At 43.9% G+C, this 21,736-nt stretch overlaps 2 protein-coding genes across 5 annotated transcripts in view; both read left to right on the top strand.

Moving 5' to 3' along the window:
- The window catches only part of AGBL4 (AGBL carboxypeptidase 4), a 1,457,453-nt gene that overhangs the window by 1,136,048 nt on the left and 299,669 nt on the right, over positions 1-21,736 (top strand). The gene's annotated exons all lie outside the window — the stretch shown is intronic.
- Positions 11,767-21,736, top strand: part of BEND5 (BEN domain containing 5) — a 55,603-nt gene continuing 45,633 nt past the window's right edge. The window contains exon 1 of one of the 3 annotated variants that reach the window (XM_064281939.1): positions 11,767-12,031. In XM_064281939.1, coding sequence (XP_064138009.1) covers positions 11,806-12,031 — 226 coding nt within the window. In that variant the 5' untranslated portion in view covers positions 11,767-11,805. The remainder of the gene's footprint in view (positions 12,032-21,736) is intronic. The other 2 variants (XM_003411093.4, XM_064281940.1) reach the window with 2 other exon arrangements.

Below are 21,736 nucleotides of genomic sequence, written 5' to 3'. Positions count from 1 at the left end.
AGATGGTAATCAGAGAACTAACATGAGGAGGTTACCCTTTTATCCTCCAAATAACATTGGAATCGTCAGAGGCATAGGCATTGGAATTGTCAGAGGCATAGGATGAAGCATGCATCACCCTAGCTGAGTAGGGGGTTAGAAACTCAGTAACTTCCAGCCAACACCAGGGTAAGAAAGAACTCTAGCTCTGTGGGAGGAAGCAGAATCACCATCTTGTTTCCAGGGAGGTCCATGGACTGTGTCAGTGACGTTCCTGATACTATTGTATTTTTACTGGTATGAGCATCTGTCAACTATGTGTGATTGTCAGCTTGGCTGTTTTTATGCTGTGTGCATTTTCTGTAATTACTTCCATTTAGTCCTTCCTTTTTTTTTTTTTCATAGTTAGAAAAGCATTTTGAAATGTCATCCTGAGTAGTGATGCTAAGGAAAAATTAGGAAAGGGGCTTTTATCGGTGTTGGGCCAGACTATGGGAGCCAGACATGGTGGCAGCCCAGAAACAGACATTCACAAGAGGAAGGTGAAGTCAATGGGACACATAGAGTCCTTGGTAAACCTCTCCCTCATTGTGTTTGGGGACTTTAAATGACTCAACAAGTGTTTATTTAGAGTGTCTCAGGTGCCTGGTATTGGTCTAGGTGTTAAACACACAACAGTGAAGAAAACGAGTAAGGTCCTTTCTCCAGTGGAACTTTTAATCTAGTGGCAGAGACAGACATTAATAGAATAAATATATAATTATGTACTATTGTAAATGCCATGAAGAAAAATATAAGGAGCTGTGGAAATATATAATAGGGATCTGAGCTTCTCTGAGGAAGTGACATTTCTGCAGGAAACAACAGGATGAGGTAATTTAATAAGGGAAACCAGAGGCAGCTTCTAAAGCTTGTTGTTGTTGTTAGCTGCTGTCAGGTCGGCTCCCAACTCATGGTGACTCCGTGCACAACGAGATCACAACATTGATGAGATGTGATTGGTTGAACTTGACTTACAGTCTGCTTGATCTGAACATCAAGCTAAGATGCACATTCACAAGGCTTCAGATTGCTAAAAGGCTTCTGCATTTTATATTTTATATAATGCACAGACGTTTATTTCTTCTTAGAAAATACGCAACAAAGTCCATTAGAAAGAATGAATAGCCCTAATGTCTCCGAGGTGTTTGCTGAAGGTTTGGGCAAAGCCCATAGTTTCAGAAGCTCTTGAACGTTTGAGATCTGAGGGGTTCATTTAATTTGCCTCATTGTGGAGCTGCATAAGAGGAAGCAATACATCTTCAAAGCTTACTTACTGTGGCCTCCCCTGTCATCAAAGCTCCTATATTCTACCTGGGGAAATGAGTGAGATAGACATGATGAAATGATGTGATGTGATAGCATCATATACAATGATACCATCTACTACTAGAGAAAAAGAGTGAACTGTGCAGAGTAAAACTTCCGACCGTATATGACTAGTAATAACACTAGTGATGGTGGCTGCCATTTATTGAATACATCCATTATCTTATTTAATCAATACAGTGATCCTTTGAGGCATATAGAATAGGAAACTGAAGTTTAGAGAGACTAAATAACTTGCTCAAGTTCATTGGTCACGTAGCTGTTAGTGGAAAAATGGGGATTTGAGGCCAGTTATGTGTGACTCCAAATATATCAGCTTTCTGATACATTTTTAGGACAAATAAGTACAGAAGAATTTGTAGAAGAGAAGCATTAACGGGGATTGGAGAAGTCAGCGAAAGCAGAATGGCTGATAAGATAAAGAGGGGCACAGGAATTCCTGGCTAGGGAAATAGCCAAGACCAAAGACAGGGGAGGATAGAGTAAGCTGGTGACTGGGGGACATGGAGGCTGCAGGACAGTGTGAGTCAGGTTCAGTGGGAGCTGAGGTTGGAGAGCTGGGGTGGGTGTCCTGGTGAGAGGTTGCACAGCATAGAATCCCAACAGGGATGTGGTAGAGTCTTAATCTTAGGACATGAGTCTAATCTCACAGGAAGAACAGTGTGCAGGTAAGAGTATGGCTTGGAAGTCTGGACACCTGGGTCCCCAGTTGCTGGATGACCCTAAATGGGTAATTTAGTCAAATGAGCACGTGGGTTCCCATCATCGTCCCTTTGGAGAGAGAAACACTGATTTCAGTGGGGCTGCCCTGTAACAAACAGGCCTGGCCTCCTTTTCGTGAACTTCACTTAGAAGGCATTCACTGAGAAAAACCCAGGTGCAGAGATCTGTGAACTGTAATGGGGCTAAGGAGAAGAGAGTGGGGTCAGAGCAAAGTACAGATAGCAAATAGTAGAAATTGCTCTTTGTGGAGCTTGTAAGGACTGAGACAGTGATTCAGAAAAGACTAAGTACTAAGAGCCTCTTTGTTGGCTGCAACCTGTACCTATAGGCTCTGGTTTGAAGGGGGTGGTACTTGGGCAGAAAAGTTCTGGGGTGCTTGGAGAATAATCATCCTCACTGTTCAGCTCATTAGATTACATTTAAGAAACATTTATTGGGTATCTGCTCTGTGTCAGCATGGGGATAAGAGCTCTCATAATGATAACTATAAAAATAAATATGATAATAACAATAATAGTAACTATCATTTATTGAGGACTCACCATATGCCGGCACTGTGCCAAGCACTTCATGTGGACTATCTCATTTAACCCTTACAACAGTTCTATCAAGTGGTATTGATATTCCCATGAAGAAAGTGAGGCTTAGAGATTAAGAAATTTGTTCATGGCCCCACAATAAGTAGGAGGCAGAGCCAGGATTTGAAGTTGGGCCACACACTATGATATACTGTCACCTATTCACATTGGTATGTCATTTTTCAGATGAAGAAATTGTGCCTCAGAAAGGTTAAGTGACATTTTGAATCACTGTATATTTTCCTGGAAAATAATAATAGCTATGACATGTTGAGTATTTCTTCTGTGCCTGGTATATTACTAAAATCTCCTAACTCAGAGGTCCTCAACCTCGTCTGCACATTAGAATAATCTAGAATAATTAAAACAAACAAGCAAACAAAACAAAAGCATCAATGCCTAGGCCCCATCCCAGATCAACTGAATTAGGATCTAGTGGGGCAGTGAGGTAGAATGAGATCTGGAAGTATGGTAATTTTTAAGTTCCCCAGGTAACTCTGATACACAGAGAGGACTAGAAACTCTTCCCTTAATTCTAACAACACTTTTATGTGTTAGATATTAAAAGCCCCACTTTTAAAAGAATCATATCAGATTACTATGAAAAACTGTACTCAAACAAATTTGAAAACTTAGAAGAAATGGATGAATTCCTAGAAACACACTACCTACCTAAACTAACACAAACAGACGTAGAACAACTAAATAGACCCATAACAAAAGAAGAAATTGAAAAGGAAATCAAAAAACTCCCAACAAAAAAAAGCCCTGGTCCAGATGGCTTCAATGCAGAGTTCTACCACACTTTCAGAGAAAAGTTAACACCACTACTACTAAAGGTATTTCAGACCATAGAAAAGGACGGAATACTACCAAACTCATTCTATGAAGCCACCATATCCCTGATACCAAAACCACGTAAAGACACCACAAGAAAAGAAAATTATAGACCTATATCCCTCATGAACGTAGATGCAAAAATCCTCAACAAAATTCTAGCCAATAGAATTCAACAACATATCAAAAAAATAATTCACCATGACCAAGTGGGATTCATACCAGGTATGCAGGGATGGTTCAACATTAGAAAAACAATTAATGTAATCCACCACATAAATAAAACAAAAGACAAGAGTCACATGATTTTATCAATTGATGCAGAAAAGGCATTTGACAAAGTTCAACACTCATTCATGATAAAAACTCTCAGCAAAATAGGAATAGAAGGAAAATTCCTCAACATAATAAAGGGCATTTATACAAAGTCAACAGCCAACATCACCCTAAATGGAGAGAGCCTGAAAGCATTCCCATTGAGATCGGGAACCAGACAAGGATGCCCTTTATCACCACTCTTATTCAACATTGTGCTGGAAGTCCTAGCCAGAGCAATTAGGCTAGATTAAGAAATAAAAGGGCATCCAGATTGGCAAGGAAGAAGTAAAAATATCTCTATTTGCAGATGACATGATCTTATACACAGAAAACCGTAAGGAATCCTCCAGAAAACTACTGAAACTAATAGAAGAGTTCAGCAGAGTATCGGGATACAAGATAAACATACAGAAATCAGTTGGATTCCTCTACACCAACAAAAAGAACATTGAAAAGGAAATCACCAAATCAATGCCATTTACAGCAGCCCCCAAGAAGATAAAATACTTAGGAATAAATTTTACCAGAGATGTAAAAGACTTCTACAAAGAAAACTACAGTACACTTCTGCAAGAAACCAAAAGAGACTTAGTAAGTGGAAAAACATACCCTGCTCGTGGATAGGAAGACTTAACATTATAAAAAATGTATGTTCTACCAAAAGTGATTTATACATTTAATGCAACCAAATCCCAACAACAGTCTTTAATGAGATGGAGAAACAAATCGCCAAGTTCATATGGAAGCGAAAGAGGCCCCGGATAAATAAGGCATTACTGAAAAAGAACAACAAAGTGGGAGGCCTTACTTTACCTGATCTTAGAACCTATTATACCACCACAGTAGTCAAAACAGCCTGGTGCTGGTACAACAGATACATAGACCAATGGAACAGAATTGAGAATCCAGACATAAATCCATCCACATACGAGCAGTTAATATTTGATAAAGGCCCCAGAACAGTTAAATGGGGAAAAGACAGTCTTTTTAACAAATGGTGCTGGCATAACTGGATATCCATTCTGTAAAAGAATGAAACAAGACCCACACCTCACTCCATGCACAAAAACAAGCTCAAAATGGATCAAAGACCTAACTGTAAAATCTAAAACGATAAAGATCATGGAAGAAAAAATAAGGACAACGTTAGGAGCCCTAACACACGGCATAAATAGTATACAAAACATTATTAAGAATGCAGAAGAAAAACTAGATAACTGGCAGCTCCTAAAAATCAAACACCTATGCTCATCCAAAGACTTCACCAAAAGAGTAAAAAGACTACCTACAGACTGGGAAAAAGTTTTTAGCTATGTCATTTCTGATCACCCCCTGATCTCTAAAATGTACATGATACTGCAAAAACTCAACTACAAAAAGACAAATAACCCAATTAAAAACTGGGCAAAAGATATGACCAGACACTTCACTAAAGAAGACATTCAGGTAGCTAACAGATACATGAGGAAATGTTCTTGATCATTAGCCATTGGAGAAATACAGATCAAAACTACAATGAGATTTCATCTCACTCCAAGGGTGGCATTAATCCAAAAAATCACAAAATAATAAATGTTGGAGAGGCTGTGGAGAGATTGGAACACTTATACACTGCCAGTGGGAATGTAAAATGGTACAACCACTTTGGAAATTGATTTGGCGCTTCCTTAAAAAGCCAGAAATAGAACTACCATATGATCCAGCGATCCCACTCCTCGGAATATATCCTAGAGAAATAAGAGCCTTTATACGAACAGATATATGCACACCCATGTTTATTGCAGCACTGTTTACAATAGCAAAAAGATGGATGCAACCAAGGTGCCCATCAACAAATGAATGGATAAATAAATTATGGTATACTCACACTATGGAATACTACCCTTCGATAAAGAACAGTGAGGAGTCTGTGAAACATTTCATAACATGGGGGAACCTGGAAAACATTATGCTGAGTGAAATTAGTCAGTTGCAAAAGGACAAATATTGTATAAGACCACTATTATAAGAACCTGAGAAATAGTTTAAACTGAGAAGAAAACATTCTTTTGTGGTTACGAGAGGGGGGAGGGAGGGAGGGTAGGAGAGGGGCATCCACTAATTAGATAGTAGATAGGAACTACTTTAGGTGAAGGGAAAGACAGCACACAATACACAAACTGGACTATACCAAAAGCAAAGAAGTTTCCTGAATAAACTGAATGCTTCGAAGGCCAGCGTAGCAGGGGCAGGGGTCTGGGAACCATGGTTTCAGGGGACACATCTAAGTCAACTGGCATAGTAAAATCTACTAAGAAAACATTCTGCATTGCACTTTGAAGAGTGGCATCTGGGGTCTTAAACGCCAGCACGCAGCCATCTAAGATGCATCAATTGGTCTCAACCCACCTATATCAAAGGAGAATGAAGAATACCAAGGACACAAGGTAATTACGAGCCTAAGAGACAGAAAGGGCCACATGAACCAGAGACTACATCATCCTGAGGCCAGAAGAACTAGATGGTGCCCGGCTACAACTGATGACTGCCCTGACAGGGAACACAACAGAGAACCCCTGAGGGAGCAGGAGAGCAGTGGGATGCAGACCCCAAATTCTCATAAGACCAGACTTAATGGTCTGAGACTGGAAGGACCCCGGTGGTCGTGGCCCCCAGACCTTCTGTTGGCCCAGGACAGGAACTATTCCCAAAGTCAACTCTTCAGACATGGATTGGACTGGACAATGGGTTTGAGGGGGATGCTGGTAAGGAGTGAGCTTCTTGGATCGCGTGGACACTTGAGACTATGTTGGCATCTCCTGCCTGGAGGGGAGATGAGAGGGTAGAGGGGGTTAGAAGCTGCGAAATGAACACGAAAAGAGAGAGTGGAGGGAGAGAGCAGGCTGTCTCATTAGGGGGAGAGTAATTGGGAGTATGTAACGAGGTATATATGGGCTTTTGTGTGAGAGACTGACTTGATTTGTAAACTTTCACTTAAAGCACAATAAAAATTATATATATATACAAAAAAAAAAAAAAGCCCCATTTTGCATGTGAGAAAAGTTAGGCTCAGAGAGATGAACTGTCTTACCCAAAGTCACAGCAAAGATGTGGCAGAGTCAGGATTTAACCCCTGGCAGAAAAAAAAAAAATTATTTATTTTTTTTTTTCTGATTCCTTTGGCCCTCCAAGGTGTCACCTACACGAAAAGTTGTCATTCCCTCCAAGTAGCCTGGAAGAGTTATCCAGGTCGTGTTCGCTGACCTTGATAGTGCTCAACATGCAACTCTCCTCTCTTTCTCCTTCCCTCCTCCACTCCACAGCCCCTCCCTTCTCCTGCCCAACACTGGATACCCAGACTTCATGATCAGGGGTTCACATGGACGAACTAGGCTGAAGACCCTACTTCGGGGTGGCAGTACCCAGTTCCGGGTAATGCCCACCCCAGGCCTCCAAGTAGCTCCAGATCCTCCTGGATGCCTATTCCTTCCTTGAATCAACCTGAGGAGACAGTGGCTCTGAACTCACAGCACAGCAAGTTCCTTTTTGGGGTGAGGGAGTAGGGGGAAGCAGAGACTTGAGAAATCAAATCAAACATCACAGTAAAAAAAAAAAGCAAAATCATGAGAAAATGTGGTCAATCATTAGCTGAGAGGCTGAAAAGACACGCTCCAATTGCTTTAAAATTTCACAGAATCCAGGTCTCCTTAAAATAGTTTTGCAAAGTACATTGAGAATTCCATGCAGTAATATGAAACATAAGTCCCATTGCTGCCACTGAACATGCTTCAGCTGGCTAAACCCAAGGAGCTTGACATTAACCCAAGGCTCTGCAAAACCCTGCAGGAAAGCACAATGGAGACATAGTTGCAAAACTGCCCCAGATGTGTACATTTTCTGCTCCATTAAAATGACTTGGATGAGAGGCAAAGTACATTTGGGAAAGAGGGAGTCAGGGAAGGAGGAGGGACAGGACAGCCAGCCTTATCACAGGCTTCCCTCTCCCTAGTCTTGCCTCCCCTCCAGTCCTTTCCCCATACTGCTTTCTAGAGCCAACTGTCTAAAATTCAAATATGACCACAAGCCTTCCAGGGCTCCCCAGAGCCAAATTGCTTTCCTCTAAATCTCAGTTGTCTCAACTCTATAATGGAATTAATAATATCCACTTTAAGGGTTTGCGGTGAAAATTAATTGAGATCATGTATATACAAGGTGCCAGGAATGGCATATGATTTATAGTAAGATTTGGGGGATGGTACATATCACAGTTATCATCACTGAAACCAGGTCATATGAGAAAACAGGTGAAGGAAGTGAAGAAAGCTGGGCAGAAGAAGAGAATCTCCTGGGACATAGGATCCCAAGTTTTCCCATGTCTGAAGGGCTGGCATGAGACTGGTGGTGGAGAACCTTGTACGGCTGCCAGAAGGTAAAAGATTCTGGCTAAGCATAAGGAAGATGTTTCTAACAGTCAGTAGTATCAGATGTTAAGGGGTGATCTAGACGGTAGTGAGGTTTCTGGTTTTAGAACTGTATAAAAAGAGATATCTGGATGACCATTCGGCAGGGATACTGAAGATGGATTCAACCAAGATTTGGATGAACTCGATGTTTTTACTGCCTCTTTATGTCTGAAATCTGTATTTTTGAACTGCCTTTGCTTGCCAATCAATGAATCATCAACATCTTGAATTTCTGGTATGTGTGAAGCATGGTCTCCTGATCAATGAGGAGATATTATGATTCGGTTTTCACTAAGGCAGAGAAGGCACGGTATGGCACATAGGAGGTTCTCCGTGAGACTGAGCTAACAGATTGATTGTGTGGGTCACACAGGAAGCAGAAACTCTGGGTGTCTCTCTGTTGCCCTTAGACTATCTAAGCATGTGTCTTTGAACATCCAGTGTCTGCCATTCCTTCCCTAGAATCCATTCTGTGTACCTACATGCAAAACGTATTTGGGTTCGAGTTTACTCTGTTGGCACCCCTGTCCATTGTTTCTTCTCTTCTTCTTTCTGGGTTCTGGGGGAATGGAACTGCCTTCTAATAAGAATTATTGTTATTGACTTGGGTAGGGAAGTGATTTGAATTTGAGGGTGCAGTAATATTTAATGTGTTCATAAATGCATCAGTCTTAAAAGAAGTGGAATCAATGTTCTGCCTTTATTCACTGGTCATGGGAAAGCCAGAGTTGGGATTCAGCTTCAACTCTGAAAAAGAGGGACAGACTTTCAAGAACAACTGTGCAAGGGGTCTTTTACTCATGCTTTCTCTGTGTCTTTAAACATAGATGTTTCTTAAGCATTTACTCCTCAGCCCTGTGCTAGGTACCTAGGATGCTGAGGTAACTCAGTCTTTATGTCTGCCCTCAAAGAGTTCTTATTCTAGTGAGGGGAAATAAAAGATTCTGGGCAAAAGAGTAAAAATGACTGCCTGTGCTTGGGGAGTGTAGGTGGTTGGGGAAGACTTCACAAAGGCGATGACATTAGACCAGTTTTCAGGTTAGTTGAGGTCACCATGCACTCGGGATGAAGAATGTCCAGGATGAGGACAGAGCAAGCATAAAAGCTTGGAACCTGAAAAACCATGTTGTCTTGGGACATGTCAAATAGTTTCATGTGTCTAGAGCATACTGTGTCCAGGGAGGTGTTGAGAGACGAGACTAGTAATAGATTTTCAGGTCACCCTCATTTAGATGCACAGAGATTGGCCGTGATGCTACTTGAGATCATTTTGCAAACACAGTCTACAGCTTGATGGACTTTCATTAAATATAGTCAATTCTGCATGATCCATCTTGTAAATTATTGAAATCTTGCTACACAGTACTTCTTCTTGACCACCATAGGGAAATATTCTTAAAATAACTCATTTAAGATTAAACCAAAACCAAACTAAATCCATTGCTGTCACGTTGACTCTGACTCATAGCGACCCCATAGGACAGAGTAGAACTGCCTCATAGGGTTTCCAAGCAGTAGCTGGTGGATTCAAACTGCTGCCCTTTTGGTTAATAGCCTGAGCTCTTAACCACTGCACTACCAGGGCTCCCATTTAAGATTAGTTCAAAGAAATCATAATCATGAAGACAAATCTGCTGAAACAATGCAGAGCGGCCCTCTTTTTGTATAGGGCACGTGGTAGGGCCAACATCTGCATCAAAATGACTCATCACGGTCATACCTGGTTGGCACTGTGTACACACCAGTGAGCTAGTTTACAAGAACTTGATTTGACCTGTGCATTTGGATCTGGGAAACATGCGTTGATGGAGTTCACCTGTATAACACACTCCCCAAACCCTAGTGAAAATGGTTTGGGAGTTTTGGCTTGTCTGCTTCACCAGGAGTGCAGCCGATATAAAAGGTGAGCCCAGTACCTTGCTATTATAATGTTTAACATTTTCTGACTACAGAAGTAATGCCTGCTTTTGCAGAAAATTGTAAATACATATACAAAAATGCAAGGAGAAACACTCGCCACTACTAGGAAACTTCAAGACAATCATTGTTAACATTTTGGTACATTTATTTTGTTTGCTTTTTTTTTTTTTTTTTTCCTTTTTATGTATAGCATTGAGTTGAATCTACTGTTTCCATTAAACATTCCTTTATAGAACACTTCTATCACTGTAACATAAATATTTATTTATACTTTTTATACTCCCCCAACAGATGATAAAGGCGGAGAAGACTGAGAAGTTGTGTTGTTCATACAGTAGCTAATTTTGGGCACAAGAATCCAAAACTAAGACTCAAGTTCTGATACAATGTCTAACTCTGCAAGGCCCCAGGAATCCAGGTGTTTTTTTGTCCCATCTATTCATCTCTTTACCATCAGGGCCTACCCTAGAACCTGGCATGTAGTAAGTACTCAATCGATATTGGTTCCTCGAATAAAATAGTTAATGGCTGGCTGGCCATTAAAAATGTGAATTTTTTATTATTATTTACCCAAAATTTATTGAGCCCTTACCAAGTGCCAGGTCCTGGGCTAGGCAATGAGGATATAAGTAGGCTAATTCCCTCTGATGTGGGAGACAGAACAAAGACTGGTGTACCACAGAGCCCCGTTCCTGAACTCCTCAAAGTGTTCCGGAAATGCGAGCTAGCCCTAGGCCTGCCTTCCTCAGAGCACCCCTCCATTCCCTGCACTTTTCCAACTGGTCCCAGCTCAGCATGCTGTGGAAGGGGTGCTTCAGTGGATGTAGATGACAGGAAGAGGAGTAGAACTTCTCCATCAGGCTGAGAGCAGCCCTTGACAAACCCTCCACCACCCAAGCCAGCTGGCCCAACTGGAAATCCCAGATAAGTCCCAGTTCTGATCAAAACTGGTTTGGCAGCTCTTGGGGAATATTTCTTTCTGACTGACCCTCCTCGCAGAGGGAGTTGGCAGTTTTGCAAAAAACAAAACAAACAAACAAAAAAGCGAACTAATGAGGCTGCGGGAGGTGGAGTGGCTAAATTTGAAACACTCCAAAATTCTGTTCGCTTGCAAATCCAAGTTTACATTTGGGATTCAAACAAGATTGCCCTCTCCCACCTCGCACATTCATTCTCTCGCATTCCTCTCCTTTGCATTGCAGTTCTCTTGCAATGCAGTTTATTTTGCACCGTGGTGTTGATGCAATATAATCCTGTCCGCAGCGCGACTTTTTATCAATGCATTTTTTTTTTTTTTTGCAATGCTATTGTTTTTATTATTATTTCAAATTCAACCTGAATCGCGCTCCGGCTGTGATTGCTCGGGTCTGACTTTGCGAGTGGCGGTGCGCTTCCAAACCCCCCTCATCCGCCCCCAACCCCCCTTTCTCCCTCTCCCTCCCTTTTCCGCGCCCAGGCGAGAGCAGCCGATTGGCAGAGCGGTGCTTTCAGGAACAATAACAGTGGGGGGAGCCCGGGTCCCGGGGAGCCGCCCCCGCCCCCGGCCCGGCTGCGCGGTTCGCGCCCCGCGTCGGGTCCCCCCCTCTGCGCCCGCCCTGCGGGCTGACCGGCCCGACCGGGGCCCGCCCCCGGCGCTCACCATGTACGCCTTTGTGCGGTTCCTGGAGGACAACGTCTGCTACGCGCTGCCCGTGTCGTGCGTGCGCGACTTCAGCCCCCGGTCGCGGCTGGATTTTGACAACCAGAAGGTGTACGCCGTGTACCGGGGCCCGGAGGAGCTGGACGCCGGGCCCGAGAGCCCCCCGCGCGCCCCCCGCGACTGGGGCGCGCTGTTGCTCCACAAGGCCCAGATCCTGGCGCTGGCAGGTGAGCGAGCGGGCCGGAGGGGAGGTGGGATCTGGGCGGGGGCCGGGACTCGGGGAGGGGGTCGGGCGCCGTGGTGGAGGAGGCCGGGGGAGCCACTGCTTGCTTCTGTCTCCTTCTGCCACCCCCGGGGCTTTTCTTTTGGGAACGAGGTGTCTCTAAAAGGCCACAGCAGTTAAAAATACAGGATGGTCCCCTTTGTCTTCCCGGCTTCCGACACTCCCGTGCTGTCAGTCTGTCTCTATCTCTTTTCCGTGTCTGTCCTCCTGTTTCTCTGTATTCTTTTCACTTTCCCAAACTGTTTATACCTTCCTGTCTCTATCTCTCACCTTCTCTTTACCTCTTTCACAGCTCCTTGCCTCTCTGTTCCTTTCTGTCTCAAGTTTCTCAAGCTGACTGTCTCGTTCCCTTTAAGGCCTTTGGTTACCTCCTTGGAGTGAGGAGGCAAGGCTGATACTGCCAGACCCTTGTAGGCGGGAGCCCCACTTCATAGAGGGAAGCTATGACATCCTTGTCCCATCCAGGCCATCACTAGAAAAGATGAGGAGGCCTTGAACCTCAGTACTCCTGGCACCGCTCTCCTGCCTCAACCTGTCCAGGTGACAGAGGTAAAGAGGAAGAAGCCCTAAGGCACCCTTCAGTCTGCGCACTGCTTCTGCATCTCCAAGAAGGCTCCCTGAGTGAGGGCCAGGAAAGCGTTTTTAGGGCTTGATAATACCAGATCATATCTCCCATCCATGCTCTCCCAGGGTCCTAAGAGATAGGCAAGGCAGGTAGTCTCATACCCACTTGACAGATGAGAATACTGAGGTTCATTTGGTAATAGGACAAGAAACCAGCCCTTCAGACTTCTTTACCACAACTCTTTCTGCTGTGCTGAGGCACCTTTTCCTTGATAAGGAGAAGGCAGCTGGCTTTCTTCCCCAGCTAGCTCCAGGAGGCTTGGATATAAACGTGAAGGGAAGAGGAAACTATCACTTCCTTTTGGTGGAACAGCTAAAAGGCACATATAAGGAAGGTGTATCTTAGAGTGGACAGAGACAGTAAGCCCCCCTGCCCTCTGCTTGGAATAGAAGACCATGGGTTAAGAAAAAAATGAAGATAGTGCTGTTTTGTTTTGCAATTTTGAGACTTCAACTATTTTTTTCAAGTTCCTTTCTTCCTCACATTTAGCCTGAAAGATGAACCGAGCATACATCATACTTAAATTAGGCGGATGAGGAAACTGTGGTTCAAAACAGGGAAGTGACTTGCCCAGGGTTCCATGGTAAGTTAGCAGTTTATTAGAACCCAGGCTCATGACACTAGTCCCTTTCCACCACCTTATGTGTACTATATAACTATGCAGGAGTTGAGGAGTGAAAGAATGGGAACTGAGCAAACTGATGAGCACCCAGGGCCCTTTTACCAGGCTGTGTCTTCACTACCTCCCTGACCAGCCCTGGAGCACAGGACTGTAGACGCACCCACTGCCAGACACCTGGGGCAGAAAAACTGAGTGGGGCGGGAGGCGGGGAACAAAACCAAACCCAGTGTCGTTGAGTCGATTCCAACTCATGGCGACCCTATAGGACAGAGTAGAACTGCCCCATACGGGATGTAGAAAAGGGAAACCTTTGTAACAGATTAGGTTTTGTTTATTTATTTATTTAGCTTATTTACTTTTAATTACTGAGGGAAGGGATTAGCAATTTATTTACTAAGAGTATAGGCCTGAGGAAGTTATAACTAGGTTGTAACCTTAGCTTCCCTTTTGCTTCTAACTGACTGTATCATACTCCCAGACCTGGAAGGGCAATAAGAGAGTGGAAGTGATGTGTGTCAGAGGTAGTCAGTGGTACATGTCCTGGTGTGTAATGGCTCTTTTCTGCCTTTTGATAGAGATTGTTCATTCATTCATTCCAGGGCTGCGAACCAATTCCAAGGTTTGAACCCCTGCTGAGGATTGGCGTTTCTACCACAGATACACTGAATCAGAATCTGTAGTTTAATAAGATCCCCAGGTGATTCTTAAGTATAATAAATTTCTAGAACCAAACCAGCAACATTATCATTGCCTGGAAACTTGCTAGAAATGCAAATTCTCAGCAGGGATTCAAACTGGAAGGAACTGGTTCAAAGCCCTGCTCCATTCATTCAGCAGCGTATATACACTGTGCTTGGCCCTTCAAGCATTGCAGAGAGGCCACTCAGGCAGATGGCAGCCCCCACCAACTCTCATTTTATAATCGATGTAAGTCCTCATAAATAAGCACGTGTAGTTATTGGCCTGAGAACCCATGAATCTTGAACCTATAGACTACCCATCCTCTAAGCTGGGATGTTGGTAAATCTCTAGGATAATTTTTCTTAAAAAAAAAAAATCTAAGCAACATCTGGCAGCTGGCAGAGGAGATGGTGAGAACAGCACGGCACAAAGTGAGTTGAAAAGCACTTCCCCCCACCTCCAGTTTTTTTCTTGGGAGGAGAAAGAAAAAAGAGACAGCAACTTGGTTGGCTAGCCCACATTTTAAATTCCAGTCAGCTAGTTAATTTTTAAATTGAGAGGCTGGTCTGGCTGCAGACCTGCTAGGAAGGGCCAGGATAGGTTTGGGGATTCATTTATCCTAGAAGAACTCTCCTGTGTGTCTTGAAACCCCAACTGACTTAAACTTGGTGGCTCTGAGAATTGCTTCCAGTGACTTCACCTTGAGGAGCTCATCTTCTGGCGTCTCCTGGATCTAAGTGCCACCATGTGTGGTACAGGTGTGAGGAAGGGAGCCCTCACGGGGGGCTGCAGAGGTGGCTTCATGTTTGCAGGATTAGCCATGGTACCAAAGCATGGTTTCAGAGGTGGCTTTAGGGACACTTCTGTTTTCCATGAAGAGTGTATTACTTTACTGTTTGCACAGGCCAAGCCAGAGCTGTCTTGAAATGTACTTCTTCTTTTGCCCAGTAAATACCAAGCCAGCTGCTGTGGGACTTTGCATTTTTTCAGCAGTTGGTAACCCATTCGATTGTTTTAGTGTGTGTCCAACCTTAGTGTATGGCCTTCTTCTCACCAAATTCCAATTCCAGTTCAAGGAAGAAAGAAAAGAAAAAAAATCCAACACCTTTATTGTCTCTCTTGCTATGGTCCTGTGCATTATTTCTGTTAGTCCTCCTTTGACCTGGTAGGTAAATATTGTTATGACTATTATTTCCATTTTATAGATAAGAAGACTGAGGCTCTGAGATGTTGGGTACTTGCCTGCAGGCACAGAGCTAACAAATAGCAAAACCAGAATTGGAATACAGGTCTTCCAGTGGCAGGCCCCCATTTGGCAGTCTCCTTTGTAAAGTAGTTGATGTTCCTTTCAGCCACACAGCATGGCTTGGAAGGATTGAAAAGGAAATGAAGAAACCATCCATGAAGCATACAGCTCACAGGCAAGTTTTCAAGCCAGGAGAAGGTTTTAGTTTCTGTGTTTTCAAGCTCTGTGCTCACACTTCTTTTTCCGTTTCCAGCCTGCCTTCTACAGAGCACACACCTTGCCCCTGCTTCAACTGTCATTTTCCTGGGAAGTCTCAAAGGAGTCCCATGCCCCATGGAAGGCCCGCCTAGCTCCAGGCTTTGCTTGCCTTTGCGCTGTGGTCTCTCCTTACTCCTGTTTATTTCTCAAGCAGGTTGTGTAAGTGGGCGCTCCCCATTTGGAGAGCTCACCATTGTCTAACTGCAATCCAGCCTGCTACTAGGGCTCATGGTTTTGAATGTTTGTTTTTTAGGGGCCCAAAACTGGTTTCTCTAGGTCTTAAAATTCTATATCATTTTCTCCAAGCGCCTGTGCTGTGTTTTTATGTTTTGGGTGCGCTAAATTACCTTTGTTCTCACGTGTCTCATTACTGCTTGCTGCGTACCTGGCCCAGCAGTGTAATAGTGAGCACACCAGTGCACTAACCCATCTGAGGTATTGGCATAGAAACGACAGCACGGCCTGGGGAGACAGAGGCTAACTTTTCAGCCCCTGCCATGTCGGGTTTCTGTAGGAGTCAGAGTGATAATGAAGAAGAGAACACCACCCCCCAGGAGTTCATAGTCTGGGGAGCCCAACGTAAGCACTAAAGAGATGTAGAAGCCAGGCACTGGAGGGAGAGGGAGCACAGGGCAAGACCCATTCTCGATGGGCCTTGCCAACCTGTTGAGGCTTTCCTTGCCAGCTTCCCTGTCATTGCCCCAATTTAGCATCAGCTCTTACTCAACTATGTCTTTAGTCACTTTTCCAAATTGCTTTCAGAATGATGTGCTAAAACACAGTCTTCGTCAATTCACTGCATTCCTGAGAACCCTCTGTAGCTCCCAGTTGCTTACTAAAGCTTCAGCTTCTTAGCCTGGCATTCATAGCCCTCCTCAGAGCAGCCCCAGCCCTACTTACTTCTCCAGACTCACCTTTCCCTTTTCCCTTAAAAAGACAGTTGCCACAGAGTCAGCTCTGACTCATGACAACCCTACATGTGTCAGAGTAGAACTGTGCTCCATAGGTTTGCAATGGCAGATTTTCCGGAAGTGGATCGCCAGGCTTTTCTTCTGCGATGCCTCTGGGTGTACTTGAACCTTCAGCCTTTTGGTTAGCAGCCGAGCATGTTAACCATTTGCAATATCCAGGGACTCCTTTCTTTCCTCTAAACCTGTGGTATTTCATGCCATTCTGGGAACACACATTTGTGCACTCCTTTTTGAGGCAGCCAGGTTGGATTAATCATTGTCCGACATGGGACATAGGACCTCTGCCCACGTGGAGCTCAGCTTCCAGTGGGGAAAACAGACATGTGATAGATGTTTGTGGTCCAGCACTCCGAGGGCTGTGATGGAGCAGTGGACAAAGGGCATTGGAAGCACCCGCCTCAGGGGCATTCCCTGTCCTGCCCTCTGCCCCCAGTTGCCTTCTGGAACTCTTATTTCACTTTGCTTGTTCCCTGCTTATGGATCTTAGCATTTTGTGCCTTGTTTGGTTAGTTGGGAATGTGCCTGTCTTCCTGCCAGACAATGAGCTCCTCCAGGACAGGGCCTGTCTTGTTAGTCCCTATTTCCGCAGTGCCCAGCACATAGCTCACACCAGCCGTTGCATGTTGAACTTTGGGAAGACAGGTGCGTTTGTATGCTTGGGAGTGGAAGTGGAGAAGACAGGAGCGTCTGTGGCAGTAAGTTGGTATTCAGAACAGAAACCTGCAGCAGGATTTTGAGGCTTCATTCAACTTTGTTCATCTGGAAAAAGTCAGCATTTTTTATCACTCCCTTAACTAGAAGAAACCCCACACTTGGGGAAAATAGCTTCCAAAGCTACGTTCTTCTCGTTTTGGTAATTTTAGCTTATTCAGGGCTCAGGTCCCAGCTTGGCATTGTCAGTCCAAATAGATCCCTTGCTCCAGAAATGCTTTGGAACTCCTACAAAGTTAGCAGCGAAGCAGGGGGCTAGCCGATTTCATATGCAGAGATTGTTGCGTGTCATCAGTGGGAGACTGCCAACAAAAGGATTTGCTGCTTTTTTCCAAGTGAATGAAAACTTTTAATTTAGGTTTTGACGTGTTCTGCTGATACACGTTGGAGCAGAGATCGGAACTTGCCTGCTGTCATCTGTTGCAGATTCGACTGGAATGCTAACCATTGAAGGTTCAGTCTGATGTGATTACTGCGTGTTTGAGAGCCACACGTTTATTGTGTTCTGCTTCACAATTCTGGTTCACGAGCTGAAAGAAAAATTTGACCCAGGCAAACTGAGGTCTTGTTTTTTTATGTGGTATTCTATTGCTTAAGAACACACTGGTTTTTACTTTTAAAAACGCACCAGAGAAGTGGGATTCAAATTAAGGACTTTGACTCCCAGACTAATTCTCTTTCCACTGTGCCTACCTGCTTCGTCTTGTAAACTCTTTAGAGAGAGAAGATTGGGGCATTCTGTCTTCATTCAAAAATGCTTACTAGAAAAACATAAGTAAACTGAGGAGGTTTTCTTAGGTTCATTTAAATTCTGCAAGTATTAAGTTGTACTAGGTGGTCAGTCTTATATTGGAGGGAAATTAGGAGGAGTACTAGGCGTTTTTTTTTGCTTTCCAGTATCACTTTACCAATTTTTTATTAAGTAGCCGCCAGGCTGCAGGTTCGGTGCTAGGAGTTCCCACATACTCTGCATCCTTGTGAGATAGGGCTCCTTATTTTATTAGGGTATAGAGAGCTATTCATGAGCCCTGGTGGCGCAGTGGTTAAAGCTCTTGGCTGCTAATGAAAAGGTTGGCAGTTTGAACCCACCAGCCACTCCTTATGGGAGAAGGATGTGGCAGCCTGCTTCTATAAAGATTTACAGCCTTGAAAACTCTATTGGGCAGTTCTACTCTGTCCTATAGGGTTGGACTCGACTCGACAGCAGTAGGTAGAGAGCTATTCAAACAATTGTTTAGTGAGTGCTACCTAGGTGCCAAGCATTGGGCTAAGTCTTCCCACATAGACTGGGCTTAGGGAGAAGTGTGAGTCAGTCCTGTTAAAATTGTGAGACCTGAACTAAGATGTGATGGTTGGTGGTGGATCTGAGCTGTGGTATGGAAGGAGAATCCATAGGACTTGGTAGCTGGCCGATTGTGGTGGTGATGGGGAAGGAGGGTCTCTGGGCTCCCCTCCCGTGATGGGGACTACTGGAGGAGCAGTTTTAACGGCATGTGATCATATGAGTTAGTTTAAGTTGAGAGTTTGAAACATGTTGGAGCCGAGACGCCTGTGGGATATCTGGATAGATATGTCAGGAGAGTAGTTGGGCATGTGGGTCCAAGACTCAAGAGAGCATTTCAAGCTGAAGATTCCAATTTGGAGGTCATTAGCCATGGGAGAGGTGAGGTCACAGTGGGAGAGGGTGCATAGTGAGAGAAGCATGCAAAGGCAGAACTCTACAGAACAGCAGCTTTTAAGGGCATAGTCCTTCGGAACACCAGCTTTTAAGGACACAGCCAAAGAAGAGGAGATCAAAAAAGGTGACTGGCAATCTCACGTCTAGGGTTATGTTTTTGTTGTGTGTGTGTGTATGTGTTTGAACTACACAATAATTACCTTTCTCTCTGGGCCAGTTGCTAAGGACAGCTACTTGCATAAGCTCAAAAAGAAAAGATTTGCATAGGATAATATTTTAGTAGTTTTCAATACCTGGTTTTGTTCCATGGTGGAAAGATCAGACTTGTTCTGTGGGGACCAGAGAGCAGAGCCAGAGCCAGAGAGTAGAATTCACAGGAGTTGGGCAAGAGCAATATAATAACAGCAGACAGAGCTGATGAACAAGGACTTACGGCATAGTGATGAGCTCCCTGCCATTGGAGGTAACAAGCAGGTCAGAGGATATTCTAGTATAGAATCAGGCACCGTGGCAGAGTTTTAAGTGACTTCTAGGTCTCTCCTTTAAAAATCCACAAGGAAATGATAGAAAGCAGAAACCAAAAAACCCCTTGCTGTCAAGTGGATTCCAAGGCATAGTGACCCTGTGGACAGAGTAGAGCTGCCCATAGGGTTTCCAAAGAGCGGCTGGTGTATTCAAACTGCCAACTTTTTGGTTAGCAGACAAGCACATAACTACTGCGCCACCAGGGCACCACAGAAAGCAGAAAGAGGATGGATTTAAATCAGACTTTCTGAACTGAAAATTGTGACTCTCCTGCTTATAATCTGTGATTCCTTCACTTCTCTGAGTTCTAGGTGCCTCATCTGTAACATAGGAATAGTAATCACCTACCTGCCCACTGTGTTATTTAGCAAGGTGATATATAAAAGTGTTTGGCACATAGTAGGTACTCATTAAATGGTAGACACCTTTTAAGGGCAGTGGTGGGCTACTAGTTGTGAGATAACAGTTTGCTTAGTTGTGGAAGCAACCTTGTGGGTAGGAATGATTTAGGAGAACGAGCTCATGTGAGGAGCAGACGTGTGTTTTAAATCCTCCTGGGGCTTGGCCTTAGCATAAAAAGGCTTACCCTTTCCCCCATGTTTTGCCCCTCCGTGACTCTATGCTGGGGCCATTTATTACTCTGGCAATAGCCCGGCAAAGCACACGAGGGAGGCTGGGCAAATGACCCTGCAGAATGAGGTTCCTGGTTTTGTCTGTGCCCCAGCCCTGTGTCAGGCCCAGTGAGGCAGTGGGAGTCAGAGCAAGGAAACGTCCTGAAACTTGTTCGGTAGTTCCCTCTCTCTCTTTTTGAATGGCCTGATGTTTGCATTTCTTCAAACATGTCCTTTTGGAGGAATCTTATAGATCATGTGCTCTTATCCTGCGGTGCACAGATGAGAAGAGAGACCTGGAAGCCCCCATAGCTGGCCAGAGGTCACCCAGCTGGGAGCACCTGTTGAGATTTTCTAGTATAGCACCCATGTTTTACAGAAAGGAAAACCAAGGCCTAGAAAGAGGAAGTGACTGGTCACCTGGCGAGTTAGTGATAGAACCAGGACCTGAACCCGTGTCCCTTATTTCTTTCTGCTACACCACAGCAGGACACTCTTCTCTTTGTTGTCTCAGCTAGATACAATCCTTGAAACTTGAGAATTTTGTCTGCTTAGGATTTTATAAAGACAAACACTGTGAGGCAGAGAATGCAATGTGCATGTCCTTTCTGTGGTGTGTCTGTTTTTAATGCAAATGGCAGACTTTACAGGGGTATTGTACAATTTAAACTTTAAACTTGCCTATAGATACTGTTTCTTTAAAAAGACAAAACCTTAGTAAAACGTTTCATGCTTCGCCTTTTTCAGTTTCATCTAGCTAAGAACAGCACACCAGATTAGACTCTCTGACCTTGGATTACTTTTAATATCTGGCCTGATTATATGTAAAATGGAGTCCAAAGGGCATTTATCCCATTTTAACTGTATATGCAAGTTCTTCAGGGCTGTCCTCACTTTGAAAACAGACTTGCATTGGACTTCCTTTCCATCTGTTTTCTAGAACAACATTTGCTTATTACTGTGCTTCCATTTTCTTTTTCAATGCTAAATTTAATGAGATGTATTTCCCTACCAGATTAATAACAAATACCAAGTTCTTTTATATTTCTGAAGAGTAGCTTTGACCATATTTTTACCAGAAACTTCTTTATGGCTTGGAATAGGTACTCTATTTTGGAATTATTTAGAATCTGGTGGCCTTGATAAACTCGGTAATTTAGGAGTTTGGCATCAAGACATACTTGTATGGTGGCTAGTTCAATTTGGGAATTCATTGCAGCCATCCCCCAGGGTGTGGGCAGGGTCTCAGGAGAAAGGCAGGCACTTCGGAAGTTATTTCAGCACGTTCACCATCTTATACGTGCTATTTAGTTGAGTCAAAAAAGTTAAAGCAACTTGGTGAATTTTTCTCTTGTTCCTACAGAGGGATTAGGTGGTAGAAGCAGGGCCTGAATGTCAAACAGACCTGATTTGAAATTCTGGCTCTCCTGTTTAATAGCTTTATGATTTAGGCAAGCTATCCTGCTTCTCTGAGCCTCCATTTTTTGCTTCAATGGAATTATTGTGAAGACTAAATACAGTGGTGTTTGTAAAGAATTTGGCACAAGGCCTGACACGTAAAACCCATTCCACTGCCGTCGAGACGGTTCCAACTCATAGCAACCCGAAAGGACAGAGTAGAACTGCCCCATAGGGTTTCCAGGAAGCCCCTGGTGGATTCGAACTGCTGACCTTTTGGTCAGCAGCCGAGCTCTTAACCAGTATGCCACCAGGGTTTCCCA

The sequence above is a fragment of the Loxodonta africana genome, chromosome 3 (genome assembly GCF_030014295.1).
Source record: "Loxodonta africana isolate mLoxAfr1 chromosome 3, mLoxAfr1.hap2, whole genome shotgun sequence".
In the NCBI taxonomy this organism is placed as follows: Eukaryota; Metazoa; Chordata; class Mammalia; order Proboscidea; family Elephantidae; genus Loxodonta; species Loxodonta africana.
This window is presented reverse-complemented; position numbering and strand designations above follow the sequence as displayed.